At 43.6% G+C, this 14,180-nt stretch overlaps 1 protein-coding gene across 3 annotated transcripts; it reads right to left on the bottom strand.

The window, feature by feature from the left end:
* Positions 1-3,521: 3,521 nt before the first annotated feature.
* On the bottom strand, positions 3,522-13,779 carry MRPL45 (mitochondrial ribosomal protein L45). Of its 3 annotated transcripts, none has more exons than XM_078156010.1 (8): positions 13,599-13,779; positions 8,391-8,564; positions 7,761-7,878; positions 6,547-6,645; positions 5,865-5,913; positions 4,680-4,829; positions 4,166-4,339; positions 3,522-3,971 (listed from the first exon to the last, which is right to left on the bottom strand). In XM_078156010.1, the coding sequence occupies exons 1-8, from the start codon at positions 13,762-13,764 to the stop codon at positions 3,873-3,875; spliced, it is 1,029 nt and encodes a 342-aa protein (XP_078012136.1). In that variant the 5' UTR covers positions 13,765-13,779; the 3' UTR covers positions 3,522-3,872. The 3 variants fall into 3 exon arrangements, with proteins under 3 accessions (XP_078012136.1, XP_020853360.1, XP_078012137.1); XM_020997701.1 differs by having other exon boundaries at positions 8,391-8,589; positions 13,599-13,706; XM_078156011.1 differs by lacking the exon at positions 8,391-8,564.
* Positions 13,780-14,180: the final 401 nt, after the last annotated feature.

Below are 14,180 nucleotides of genomic sequence, written 5' to 3'. Positions count from 1 at the left end.
AAGTTGACATGCCCTGCCCACCTATTTCCAACAGGTCCCCCAGGTCTATGCTGAAGTATACAAATGGCATAGTTCAAATGTCTTTGTGAACACACACACACAAATCAAACCATACCAGAAATTTGTAACACTTGGGTCAGTCACATCTGCCCTAGGATTTCTGCCCTGTTATACTGACAGAGCCGTCCTATACCCAGGATAGAAACAAGGTCCCCACAGTCAGGAAGACTACAATGGGTGGGTTAGGAGCTAGTTAAGTGAAGTTTTCACCTGATAATTACGCAAAAGACTAAAACCTGCTAAGAATGCCTTAATCTCTCATATTGACTTTTGTTTATTTTTTCCCTATCTGCTTTCAGATTTATTGATCGTAGGGCCTGCCACAGATAAGGAAAACAATGCATTTTCTTTAAAATTACTAAAGTAGGTTCACCACCAGGCATTCACAATAATGCTTGGTAATCCCTCCCCCAAGGGGAGGGTCAAGAAAAAACAAAGTCTTCTTCCCCAGTTGTGTCAGAATAGATTTCTTCCTCAAGTATCTTTTCCCCAGCTCACTAGGTTGTCCTCCTGGGGACCCTATCTCAACCTTGTTGTCTTGAAGGCAGTTTCTCTTCTAAAGTTTGTTTGGAAGGGAAACAGCTTGCTTCATCACAATTCTCTTTTCTCTCCTTCCCCTCAACCCTTTACCATTCTTTGATCTCAGTGACCTCCTTCCTAGTTCTACCAGGAAGGAGACCAAACAGCACTTCTTGCATCAGTGCTGGAACCACTCCAAATCACTTGCCCCAGACTAGTAAACTGGCTTTATGCTTGTGTTCATACCCTCACTCCCAAAGAAGGAAGAGGATACTCAAAGGCAGGGAGGTCCAGTCTACAGCTAACAGCTACTGCCACTAAGTACTGCTTTTCCACTTTTCTGAAGTACCACAGGGGCTGGTTAAGTACTTTGTGTAAGTAAAAACAAAGAATCCTAATCTTAAGAATCCAAAAGGGCCTCCTCAGGATTTGCCCTATACTCCCTTAAAGCTATTTTCAGAACCACACCTGCCTGAACAGTATGAGATTAGAGAATTCCAAGACTAGCAGAGAGGAAAGGGGGAGGCAGGGGAGAGGTAAAACACACAGGCCCAGTCCAGCAGGGGTTCCTGGGACTAACATAACAAACTATAGAGACCACAGTCCTAGGTATAGCATATCCTCAAGCTGCACCTGCACTGATGTGCGTGTCATCTTTGGTAAAGAAAGAATCCCATAGGATGATACCTAACATAGGGAAAGGGGGAAGGAAAGGCTCCCAGGTGTCCTGGGTTTCTAGCTCTGCCTAGGACTGACTTGGGCAGCTACGTGGTACAAGAGATAGAAAGCCAATCCTGGAATCAGAAAGATCTGAATTCAAATGACACTGGGCAAGTCACTTTACCCTGGTTGCCTCAGTTCCCTCATCTGTAAAATGAGCTGGAGAAGGAAATGGCAAACCACTCCGGTGTCTTTGCCAAGAGAACCCCAAATGGAGTCACAAAGAATCAGACAGCACTGAACAAAAACAAAGGACTGACTTCTGCCAAGTGGGTTATGAGATGGACAAAGATGCTCTTTTCAGGAATAAGCTCCCTGAAGTGGGGAATGATTGTGATCTAAGGACAAAAAGGTATCAATAAAACATTTCTTTAAAAAAAAAAAGGGTAAATGCCTTTTTCAAACCCTGGGCTCTCTATAGCGACAGAGCAAAATATCCTCTCCAAAAGTGAGGAAAATGAAGAGAGAAAATAGTAATTAGTAATACCTTGCACCCACGTCTAGGACTGGGTGACCTCATGCTCACTGATTGCTTCTACCCAGCCTGTGCTGACCCTTGTCCTGGTCTTAAATAACAGAAACTGTAGGTTGCTTTAGACTCTGGCTGGGGTCCAGACTGTAGTCTGGGCCAGTTTGTACTTGCTAAGCCTACTCATCCCATAAAGTGTACTATGATATGGTCTGTCTCTGAATAACAAAATTGTCTACTGTCCTTTCTACAATATAGTGTATAGGGCCAGAAATGAAGAACATATTTTCTTGACCATCACAGCTGATTTCAGCTTACTGGTAACAATTTCTTTCCTCAAAGTGAAATGGGATCAGTTAACAAAGAGAAGTAGGACAAACACATTTGCCAGAGGGGCATGGGGGAGCCCAAGGTGAGTCTGGCTGCTCCTCTGACAACGTGCCCTTTTCTGATGGAATGACAGATGGCTTCCTGCTTGGCCCTTTCATTACTGCCTTAACATCTGGGGCCATCCACTCACTGGCAGATTTGGTATCAAAGGGAAATGAAATTACATTTATCCTCTGCTCCCTAATGGTGAGCAAGTACATGGATATTTAGGAATCTCCTAGCTCAGTAATACAGGTCTTGGGGAATGGGACAAGGATATTTCCCCTCCCTGAAAAAATACATGTGATAGATTTCCTCACATCTAGAGAGAACCAATTCCTTCGTTGTTCATTAAAGGGATATTTTTGTTTCTCCAATCTCCACCTCCCAAGATTATCTTCTATTATGTCATATTTCCTAGGTCTATTCTTACTCTGAGCACTTCTTTTTGTTTCATCAGGTAAATTAACTGTTACCATCCCCTAACGATGCCATATGTACATTAACCCTATAAGATTGTACCTATCAAGACAAAATGGCTAAGGACTCAGCTAAAGAAAAGCTGTATGAGGAGACTGGGAGAGGATGACATCAAATGGCCAGGATCACTATTCCTTTCATAAGGCAGGTTGGATTGGGCCTTTGTTTCTGCAGCCAAAGAGCTTTCCTGCATAGCTGTCTGAAAGTCAAACTTCTGCTTCCATGAGACCAGGCTGATGTGGTGGTTTTAGAAGGTTTGAATATTTAAACTTTGCTACTAGACTACGTCCAGCCTCTGCTTGAACTTTCCAAACTAAGGCAAAGCCAGTTGAAAATCAGTCTCCTGTCTATCCAAAGCAAATTCCTCCACACCCTCATCCCTTCACTGTGGAATGACAGATTTGAGCCTTTTCCTGGAAAAAGGAATCCATTTTTACACAGAAAATAAATAACAGAGGCAGCCTTAGGCTGAGGAGAACTGCACATCAGAAACCAAAGCTGTTTCCTCAAAGGACTATGTATGGGTCAAAGATGATGATTTCAGGTATCACACTGATAGTTCAAAAACAAAGCAGAATGGGAAACCCTAAAAGTTCTTTTTGGTACTAATGGGTTTGGGGATACAGTATTAAATTCCCTACTGCAAAGGTCTACTGGCTTCTTATATGAGTTTGATTCCTCTCTTTTTCTTACACTTGTGACAGGAAGGAGAAAACCAGAACACGTTACTACGTTCTGGTGGTCACCATGGCCAAGAGGTACTGATACGTGTAACGAAATCTTGCAGACTGATTTCCCAGTTAAGACTAGCCTACCCTAGACCCCCTTCTCCTCCAAGTTTACATGCTAGGCTCTTGCTGGGGTGTAAATGATCATTAGGAACCTGATGAAGACAACTGAAAGATTAAAAGTCTATCCTATAGGTTTATTATACTGTCTTGGTTAATGTCACATCACTCATATCGAACTCTCTCCCCCATTCCTGTGGCTGCTATATCTCCCATTTCAAATTTCATTTCCAATCCAGACTGACAACCCATCCTGGATGACTAGAAACTATAGAACCCATTAAAACTAGTCCGAAACCCTGACAGGGTTTTATTTAAAACAATTGCCCCTCTTTCTTGAACTGAAAGGTAGCTGAGGGTGGCTTCCTTCTTGCTCCCAGGAGCCATAACATTTGGAAGACTTGGTTTCAGATACTCTGTGAAACATTCCAACACTAAATCACCAGACCAGACCTTCCCATTCCACCCTACTTGTGCCACTGAACTGGCTGAGGCTTTTGAACTTCCACATTCATCTCTTCATATTCTTCCCATGGTTGGAGTTTGGGACCAGGGATCATCACCGTCTGAAAGAACAGAAAGCAGATTCAAACTTCACCTTGCCCAAGGCAAATACAAGATGGTATCTCTGATATCTTTAGCAATTCTATTTTTGGCTATTACATTGCCACTTCTCCCCACCAGGTGGAGCCTCACACTCTGGCTTGAGAAGCCAAAGCACCTGGAACAGTCTACCCAATTAGGCACCCAGGTATGTTACCTTAGGGATGGGTTCCTTAGAAGGGGCCCAGGCAGGGACAATTTTGCCATGCATTCTCCAGGCCCCATATGGGTTTGTTAAGTGTCTCTCAAAAACCACATACTCCAACACATCCTTGGGCACATCTTCTTGTCCATACATCAACCGCCCAAACCGGTCATAGATAGCCAGGGTCTGTAGGAATGAAAAATTGGTCCTTTAGCCCATGGAAAGTTCTTGAAGGAAGTCAGGAGAAAAGAAAAGGGAAAACACACAGGGGCTAGCTTGGGACAATCTTTCTATCTTGTACAAATTCCATCAACTAACCCAGGATGTCACAAGTCAGTAGAGAAAAAAAAAGAAAAAAGTCAGTAGAAGGTGAGGCTTCCTACCAGTTCTGTCTTATGATGGTGGTAGTAGAAGGAGAAGGCACTAAATACAGGGCTGAGTACATTCTAGAACCTTTGGAACCTGTTGCTGTGTGAAGTTGTACAATCTGTACAACAAGGTGGCATGGGAAAAGTGGTCCCCTTACCTGGCGAGTGTGCATGCGGACGGTGACCTGGCCATATATGTTGCCCTCGCTCACCATATTTGGGCAGCGAACATGAACTGCCCTTGGTGGTTCCAGAGATTCCACAAAGCTCCAACGTACTGTTTTAAGCTGAATGTCCCATACCATTTCCTGTTTTTATAGAAAATCACATGAGATGTTTCTCCTTCTATAGCAGTTGACACTGCCATATTGCCTCATACTTCCTACAATCCTGTACCCAACACTGTCCTTTTCAGTTAAGTTTCCTCTCAACTGTCCCATCTTCTTCAGGGCTTCTTTTTCTCACCTCTGAGCCTTTGCTTAAGTTCTGGAATGGCCTCCTGCCACATCTTCCCTGTTACAGTAATAAAAGTTCAAAGTCCACCTCTTCCAGGAAACCTCTCCATATTGACCCAACCCATTCTCCAAACTGTCAAAGTATTTGACCCAGTCTCTTCTCTCCATGTTCTTTTAGAATTTGCTGATTACTGCCTATATTTCTATTGATTCCATGGTTGCTCTCTGTTTTCCCAACTAGTACTCCTAGGCAAAGATTACAACTTTCTTTGATACGCCCCAAGAGTATCTGAATGACATACAGTACTGTAAGCAACGAGCATTTATGTAAGTGTAAGTAGTTCTAGAGAAGGAAACATATCTATTCTATTATATACTCCAAGTACCCTGTGTACACAGTGGGATTTGTGTCTGACTATAGTCCAAGACAGCACAATATAGTAAGCAGAGGACAGGCATACTAGTCAGGAAGACCTGAGTTCAAATCCTGCCTTGGGTATTGACTAGATGTACGACTCTGGAAAAGTCACTTAATTTCCTCATCTGTGAAATAGATAATAACAGCATCTACATCACAGAGTTGCTCTGAGCAACAAATGAAGTAAAGTAGGAAAAGTATTTTGCAATATAATGTGCTGTATATATGTGCTATACAAATGCAAGCTATTAAGACAAGCCCTTTATGAAGCTGTAAGTGCCATATGAATATATGATGTAATTATTTTTTATTACTTAAGTCATCAATGTTTAAACAAAAATTATGAGATGAAAGCTGGTACACCAATCTCCTCGTACCTCTGACAATGATCTTTTCTAAAAACAAACAAACAAACACATACAGAGGTGATGCCTGAAGCCTGCTTGGCCCTAAGCAAGGAAGAGACCTACCGGGAAGCAGCGCTCAGTCACCAGGGCATGAAGTCGGTCATGGTCTGAGCTAAAGAAGAAAAGAAATATGTCACTGGTTTCTGCTTTCTGTGCTATGGATTTAGAGCTTTGCAGTGATAAGGATCTGAAACCAATTGAGCTACACAACAAAATATCCTTTAAAAATCTGAGACCCAACGGAAGAATAAAAAAGAGCCTTGAAATTTCAGGAGCAGAGAAAATTATTTGGCATCAAGGTTCAGTGAAATGTCTCATGAGGGGTTTGTAGTTGATTTCTTCTCAGAAAATGTGGTCTGGCATAGCCAATGACATTAGAAGAAATTCGTAGATTTCTAGTATGGCTTGGCCTTCTATCCCCTTTAAATATCTTAAGTTTACTTCCAACTCTATTTGCAATAGCAAATAATGTAGGCCAAACATTTAAAGATATTTCAGGAGCATTAATCCTATCTCTATGTTCTTTGGAAATGAATATCATCTTGTCTCTGTTTTCAGAATTACTACTCTGCCAACTTCCACAACAGGTCAATGACTGAGCCTGAGGTTTATCAGCAGCTGACTGTGCCCCCAGGAGAGTCCAGGAATTCCAAAAACCAGTGTTCCCCAATCTAGGCAGAATAATCTGTGGTACACTGAGAACCTTGCAACAAGGCACACAGATGCAGACACTGCTCTGACTCACATATTGAGGCACTGATGAGCTTCAACAAAGATCTGCTGGGCTTTTTCTGGGAAGGTCTTGATTTGGAAATCAGCATCATATTCTTTCACTTTCCGAATTCTGCGGGGGGAAGCATGAAAACAATTTTATAAGATACGATGCAAAATGCGGGAAAAAATGTTTTTAATAGCTATTTTTAAAATAGCACTTCAAGGTCTGCAAAGCACTTTACACACATGATCTCATTAGAGCCTTACAACAACCTCATGAGACAGGTGACTGTACAGGTATAATTACTCTTATTTTCCAGGCAAGGAAACGGACACTCAGAAATTTTAAGAGATTTTCTCAGGATCACACAAGTAGTAAGCATCCGAGGCAGGACTGAACTCCAATTCTTGATTCCAATAGCAGCTCTCTATCTACCAAGCAATCCTGCCTCTAAAGGATAGACAAGTAGGTGGGAACCAAGAATCTCCATTATCACAAGCCTACTCAAAACCTGAGACAACCTGCATTCCAGGTATAGCCTGTACAATGGTAAAGCTAATTCAATCCTATCACAGTGGCCCTGCCTTCACTGCAGAGGTTTCTTTTTTAGCAGATGTGGTTCTCAAGCTTTTCCTCAGTGGTAGAAGCCTTCAGTTTAAATAAAACTGTGATAGAACTCTTGTAGTAAAATCCTCTAAAATTATTATTTTAATGACTATTAGCAAACAACATAAAGTTTATTTAAGACAACTTGGGGTGTTTCAGGGTTTCTTGCAGCACAGCTGGAGAAATACCAACCTAGTAGGAAGATCACTGGGCTGGGAATTAGCAGACCTGGGTTCTGGTCCCAGCTCTGCCACTAACTGAGCGAACCCTAACAAGCAACATCAGCTCCATGAGCCTCAATTTCCTTTTCTACCAAATGAGAATTTTGAACTAGGTGGTCATTAAGATCCCTTCTAGTTCTAATTCTCTGTTTCTAACCCCTAAAATGTAAAATTTAAGAGGATGATCCCAAGTCTAGATGAAGAAATGATAAGAAAGCTGAGATACCAAGAATAAAAGACACGACACTGCTTTCTATTAACTTCCTAAACCGGTTTCCAAGTAGTTCTGTTAGACTATGAAAGGTTTGCCTAATCCAAATCATAAGGAACTAAAGATGCTCCTTTTGGGAATAAAATACCTGACTGCTAAAGTAGGAAGCTGTGTCCAGGTTAAACCTCATCATCTCACACACTTACGCCAACTGTGAGGCCACACTCTGTTTTAGCTTCTCTGTCTTCTGTTTCAGACCAGCCTTGGAGAGGGTTGTGAGGCGAGCATCCCCCTCAGGAGGAACATAAGCATCAAAAATGCCAGCTGTGAAGGGAAGGAAGAAAGAGGATATGATGGTGAGGAGAAAGGAGGAAAAGGCTAAGGGGTCATAAAAATCAGGAGTCTTCAGTATACTGTGTTAAAGAGGCTAATGAAATTATGTGAATTTGTTAGGCTCTGTGCACTCCAAAGAGGCAGTAAGAACAAGAGGCAGTATGTTCTTTGGGGAAAGAGCTTCAGGCTAGGCATCAGGAAGACTGAGCTGAGGTCTCAGTTCTTACACTGTGACCTTGGGCACATCCCTTTTCTGGGCCTCAGTTTCCTCTTCAGGAAAAAGGTAAGTTTTATTCCCACTCCTTTCTGCTACTCAAAGATGGGGTGAAAATATATCAAGGTAAAAGATAGAAAAGTGCTTAGGAAATAGGGATTTATGTAAAGACTAAATAAAGGCTGAACTGATCTCAGCCTTACTCATCTTAATTGAAGAGTCTCCACTTCCAAGGAGATCACTGGGATCAGATGTGGTCAGTCTGGGTCCCAGGATCCTGGTTCCCTACCTGTGCAGGCCAAATGAATGGGACGCTCAAGACGTTCTTTGGGGATGACAATTCCTGCTGCACGGGCATGCTCCCGAAACTCCTTCTCAGTTTTGTATTTAGGTTCATAAACAGGGGGTATAAAGCGCTTCTTGGTCCTCACTGGGATCACAGTGATGGGCTGGGTCTCTAGGGCTAGACAGAATGAGACTTCTAAACTCTAGAAGTAGGAAGAAACAAACAAACATGCTTTATCCCCTTGAAAAAAACTCTGCCTCTCAAACACCTGTGAGTTAGTAAAGAAGCATTCCCTGAGTTTTTACTATGGGCAGACATCATGGTGCCAAATAAAGAGAAGGCGGGAGGGAGCAGCTAAGTGGCACAGTGGCTAAAGCACCGGCCCTGAAGTCAGGAGGACCTCAGTTCAAATCTGGCCTCAGACACATGACACTTACTAGCTATGTGACCCTGAGCAAGTCACTTAACTCCATAGCCTAGCAAAAAAAAAAAAGAGAGAGAGAGAAGAGGGATGGCAGTATCACAGTACATGCTGTCATCTGTTTCATTTCAGACTAGCACAAATATGCATTCTGTCATCAAGGCATAGGTGTGACCATGCCATTTTCCTGCTCAAACACCTGGAGAACTCCCTATTGCTTACAAAATAAAATATATACTCTTTAGCCTAGAATTAAAACTCTTCAAAGTCTGGCTCCAACCTATCTTTTTCTGTATTATTTTACCCCATTCCCCTTTACTTCTTCTCCAGTCTAGCTTTTCCAATTGATCCTCTACAAAGCTGCCCAAATGATATTCCTAAAGCACAAATCTGACCATGTCACATTCCTGCTTAAGAAGCAACAGTGGTTCCCCAATATCCCTAGGATAAAATACAAAATCCTCAATTTGTCAATTTAAAGTCTGACTCCAGCCTGCTTTTCTGGGCTAATTACATATTACTCCTCCAACTGTCTTTCACCTTCTCACCAGTAGCTTTGCTACCTGATGTCCACCCTCAGCTCTAAGACTGCCACCCCCTTTCCAGTTTTAGAACCATAATCAAATTGATACTGTCATTCATATTGGAAAGAAAAATGTGTCAATCTACTTTCCATAAAGCTCCACTTATCCATTCTGTAACTTGCTGAACAAATACACCCCTCTCTGCCCACCTCTCCTCTTTATAAGTAGTAATTCCACAAGAAAAGAGACTGTCTTTGACACTAGCCTCCTGGCTGTCCCATAAACAAGGCACTCCATCTCTCAGCTTTGGGAATTTTCTCTGGTTGTCCCCTAAGCCTGGAATGTTCTCCTTCCTCCACTTTGTCTACTGAACCCTACTTATCTCTCTAGCTTCCTTTAAATCCTAACTAAACTTCCATCTTTTACTGTAAGTCTTCTCCAATCCTTCTCAATTCTAGTGCCTTTCCTCTGTTAATTTCTTCCTATTTATCCTGTTTGTTTTGTATATATGTTTGCATGTTGTTGTCTCTCCCATTAGATTGTAAGCTCCTTAAGGGCTGAGACTGTCTTTTGTCTCTGTTTTCATCCCCCAGTATTTAGCCAGTGCCTGGCATATAATAAATAGGTGCTTGCTCAATTAGCCATTTATTGATTGTATTTGTATTGCCAAGGCTTAGCACAGTGCTTAATATGTAATAAGTGCTTAATAATTTTAAAAATTCATTCATTCATTCACATCCTGTATACTTCAGCAAAAATGACCTTGCTTTTCCCTATACATAATAGTTGTCTGCAATGTTCTCCTTACCACCTCAGCCTATTGGAACCCCTAGTTTTTGTCAAGGCTAAGTTCAAGAACCACTTTTTCAATGGCCTTCGGTAAGCAACAAGCATTTATTAAGTGTTTGAAACAATAAATACTTGTTGCTTACCAAATCGGGCTACTAGTTTTTAAAAATCATCCAGTTCTCCTGCCTCAGTGTATTTGTCCAGTCTGTTTATTATGCCTGGCATGCACTCCTACATCCCTACCTTAAAATTCTTCCATTAAGATCCAGTCCAAGTATTGCTTCCTCCACAAAGTCATACCTAATCTCCCCAAACGAAAGCTCAAACTTTCCTACAGGATTCTGTCCGTATCTTTCCTAAGGTACTTTACATGGTTTTCTTTTCCCCCTCTATCATATTTTATCTTGTATCATATTTACTTGTGTATATCCTGTCAGATTTAAACTCCCTTGGGCCAGGGAAAGGATGTGCTATTTTTCATCCTTGTATTGGGAGGACCTAGCTCAGTGAAAAAGTAGATACATAATTGTTGTCTATGGAACTTAACTGAATACTTTTAGCTGAAAAACCTTTCTCTATTGGGTGCCCCCTCAAAAATAACACAGCGTGCATACATTCTACTTCTTTGCATTTGCCAACAATCTCTGCAAAGATGAATTTTCATCTGCGTTACTGATCAAGCTGGAGAGACCTTATAGAATACCTAGACAGTTGCTCACAAGCCCTGATGAATCCTATTCCCAGCCTATCTGTCGGTTCGAGGTGACATGGGGACCAAACCAAAAATGACACAGCTCTTTTCCTTAAAGAACTTCAATTCTAACTGGAGAAACAAAAGTATACACATATACTCACACAAAGTTAGATAGAAGGTAATTTGGAGGTGGAGGGTGGTGAGATCCAAAAACGCAACAGGGAGGATGTGGCCCTTGACCTGGGCTCCGGGAGTAGCCAGGGTTTCTAAGAACCCTGCACTGGTGAGAAGGGACAGCTTATGCAAAGGCAGAGAAATAGGAGATAGAATGCAATGTATAAGGAATAGCAAGGACAGTTTAGCTGGATCACAGAAAGTATGCTTGCATTCTAAGCACAGAAAGGGAGGTCTTTAAATGGCAAATGGAGTTTATAGCGCAACCCCCTTATTTTATAAAGGAGGAAGGCAGGACCCCAAAAGATTGCATAATTTGACTTCTGGCTCTGCAGGGCAGGAACCATGAGCATCCCATTAAGCTTGGGAACCCAAAAGGGGTGTGGGATTACATTAGAACCATGGGGTTTGCTCAAGCCACAACCCTGAAGAATTCTGGTCTCCTTTCTTCCCACTACTTTGAAGGGAAGGGTTTGGGAGGATGGGGAAGAAGAGGGCAAAAGTTCAAACTCTGCTAACTGCCAGGAAGCAGGCACTCCAGCCTAGCTTGAAGCAGCAGTGATGGGGTGCTTAGGTGCCTGTGCTTGGATTCCAATTTCTCCCTGGCCTCAGAAACACTATCCCCCTCCAGTTCAAAGACCCTATCTCTGGCAATAACTCATGAGTGGGCCCAGTGAGGCAAACTCTCTCTCCCTGTTACAAGAACAAGCTGACCTCTGTAGAATTTCCCTTGTATGAACAGGACTATCTTGTACCAGCAGAACTATCAATTACTGATGCCAACAGTTACATATACAATCCAGAGGTCAAGTTATAGACGTCAGCTCCTGAAACTATCTTGTTACAAACATAACAGACCAAAAAACACACCCCTTAGGAAACTCCCCTCCCCAGTTTCCAGTAATAAATGATGCCTGTGACCAAGGTTGTATGCAATCACCTAATTAAGCATAAGTGGCACATAATTCACTAGTTTTCCTATATAAGCTTTAGCATCATTCCTGGTAGGTTGCAAGTTCCCTAAGGAGCTCTGCTCACCATGGCAGGTTCCTTGAGAATCCTTGCCTGCTGTATAGCATCACAATAAATCTTTGCCACCTTGCCTTAAAGAATGCTTGAGTCTATGAATTCATTCCAGATGACCCCATCCTATACTCTGGTCCTTGAGGGGTCTAAATCTCTCATACCTCAACAGCAGCAGGGTGCCCACCTGGAGAAAAAAGGTAGCATGTACCTTAGGTCAACCTCCTGCTCCTCAACCATCACTTCTGCTCACACTCTGGTTATAGACACTTCAGGGCACCGAGCCCAAAAGCCTGGGGAATCTCATTCCTCCTATCTGTACAACCTGTATCCAGCCCAATCCCAGCAGCCTTCATTGATGGGAGGCTATCAACAAAAACAGAGAAACAGAATATACACTCAGTATATGATTACTGAGGGAATGCCAAATAGAGGGATTTCTTAGTATCTTGTGACCATCCCACCATTACCATTACTACCTTCCTATTAACTGCCACCTTAAACAGGTAAATCTAAGAGCCAAAGGAACAACTGTCTCCCCCAATCATTCAAGGGAGCAACTCTTGAGGAAATCAATGCCTCTGAATTCATGCAGGAGCTTCAGCCCCTGTCTCAACAACCACAACTACTGGAAAGAAAGACCCAGCAAAGAAAGTTCTCATCCCCAAGGTCCCTGGCACTATCAAATGGCTCAACATGGTCTTACCAATGAAATGTCAGTAAAGAAGCACAAGTCTGATCACATCACTCCCTTAATTCAATCAACTCCAGTGACTCCACGTCCCCTCCAGAATCAAATTCAAAAATCCCTTAGGTTTTTAAAGCTCTTCCTAACCTAGAACTTCTCCTACCTTTCCAATCTTCTTACACTGTACTCCCCTACACTTATTCCGGCCTCCTTGAATAAGACACTCCATCTCCCAAGTCCCTGCATTTTCACAGACTGTCTCCCAAGCCTGGAATTCTCTCCTTTCTCACCTTCACCTCCTGGCTTCTTTCAAGTCTCAGCTAAAATCCCACTTTCTGCAAAAAGCCTTTCCCTATCCCCCTTGACGCTAGTGCCTTTCATCTCCTAATATTTACCTCGTATACCTCATCTGCACCTAGCTGTCTGCATGTTGTCTCCCCCCATCAGATTGTGAACTCCTTGACGAGACTGTTTTTGCCTTTCTGTATATCCCTGGGCCATGGTAGGCACTCAATAAATGCTTGTGGACTAAAGAAGAAATATTGTCAACTGCTTTGCCGCTGCACCTTGAGGACCATCGGACTTGCAGCTAGAACCTCTTCTAAGTGTGTTGTCTCCTAGTTGAACAGAAAACCCTGGAAAGCAAGGGATGTCTTGCTTTTGCGTATTTGTCTCCCCAGCGCTTAGAATACCGCAAGCGCTTAATAAATGCTCATTCATTAGTTCTACGGTTTCGGCCTCGGAGCCTCAGGCTGACCCAGACAGACCAGGAGAGATGAAGCCACCCCGCAGGATCTCGGAGTTTCTCCCCCGCTGGGGCTCACCTGAATATCACCGCAGGGGTCAGCACCACCCAGTCTCTACCTCCTCCTCGTCCCCAATCCCCGCGACTACCCACCTGCCGAGAACACCAGCCCAAAGCCCGGGGCAGGGAGAACACTCCCTGCCTCACGAAGGCCGCCATGTTGCACGCGCGGGGGCCGCCGGGAAGGTGGGGAAGGCGCAGGAAGGGAGGGGGAGCTAGAGAGCGAGCGAGTGCGCGCCGGGGCGAGGGGGTGGGGCATAGCCGGGAGTGGAATTTTCCAGGGCGCGTGGCCAGTCTCTCTTCTCACTTTCCCCCTGCCCTCCCTAGCTAGGGGCAGATAATCCTTGGGCTCGCGCTCGTGAGCGTACAGGGGTGCCAAGCGCCTGGGACTTGCCTGAGGGACAGGGGAGGGTGGAGAGGGAGGAGGGAGTCGAGCCTGCGCACTCCATTCGCTCTATGTAGTCCCAGTCCTTGGCACCTGGGAGGGGCCTGCTGCCCCCCCTTGCCTTCTCGCCAGGTATACAAGGAATGCCCCCGAGCTCTGGCAGAGAGCTACATCCCCACCATTCCCTTGCCAATAACAGCTGGGTGTATGTAGGGCACCATGATCCCTAAAAGGGCAAAGAGATCGGGTTGGGGGTGGGGGGCAGAAGGAGAAACCTTCATTGGTGGCTG

This window comes from Phascolarctos cinereus, unplaced genomic scaffold (assembly GCF_003287225.1).
Source record: "Phascolarctos cinereus isolate Bilbo 61053 unplaced genomic scaffold, phaCin_HiC Scaffold_5;HRSCAF=322, whole genome shotgun sequence".
Lineage (NCBI taxonomy): Eukaryota > Metazoa > Chordata > Mammalia > Diprotodontia > Phascolarctidae > Phascolarctos > Phascolarctos cinereus.
The sequence above is the reverse complement of the archived record's forward strand: the minus strand, read 5'-3'. Positions and strand labels throughout refer to the sequence as shown.

Coding starts and splice junctions, on each gene's coding strand:
- MRPL45 (XM_078156010.1), bottom strand. CDS start 13,764: ATGCCCCACCCCCTCGCCCCGGCGCGCACTCGCTCGCTCTCTAGCTCC. Junction 8,565..13,598: donor TGGGCTGGTGTTCTCGGCAG/GTGGGTAGTCGC, acceptor CATTCTGTCTAG/CCCTAGAGACCCAGCCCATC. Junction 5,914..6,546: donor GCTCATCAGTGCCTCAATAT/GTGAGTCAGAGC, acceptor TTTCTTCTTTAG/CTCAGACCATGACCGACTTC.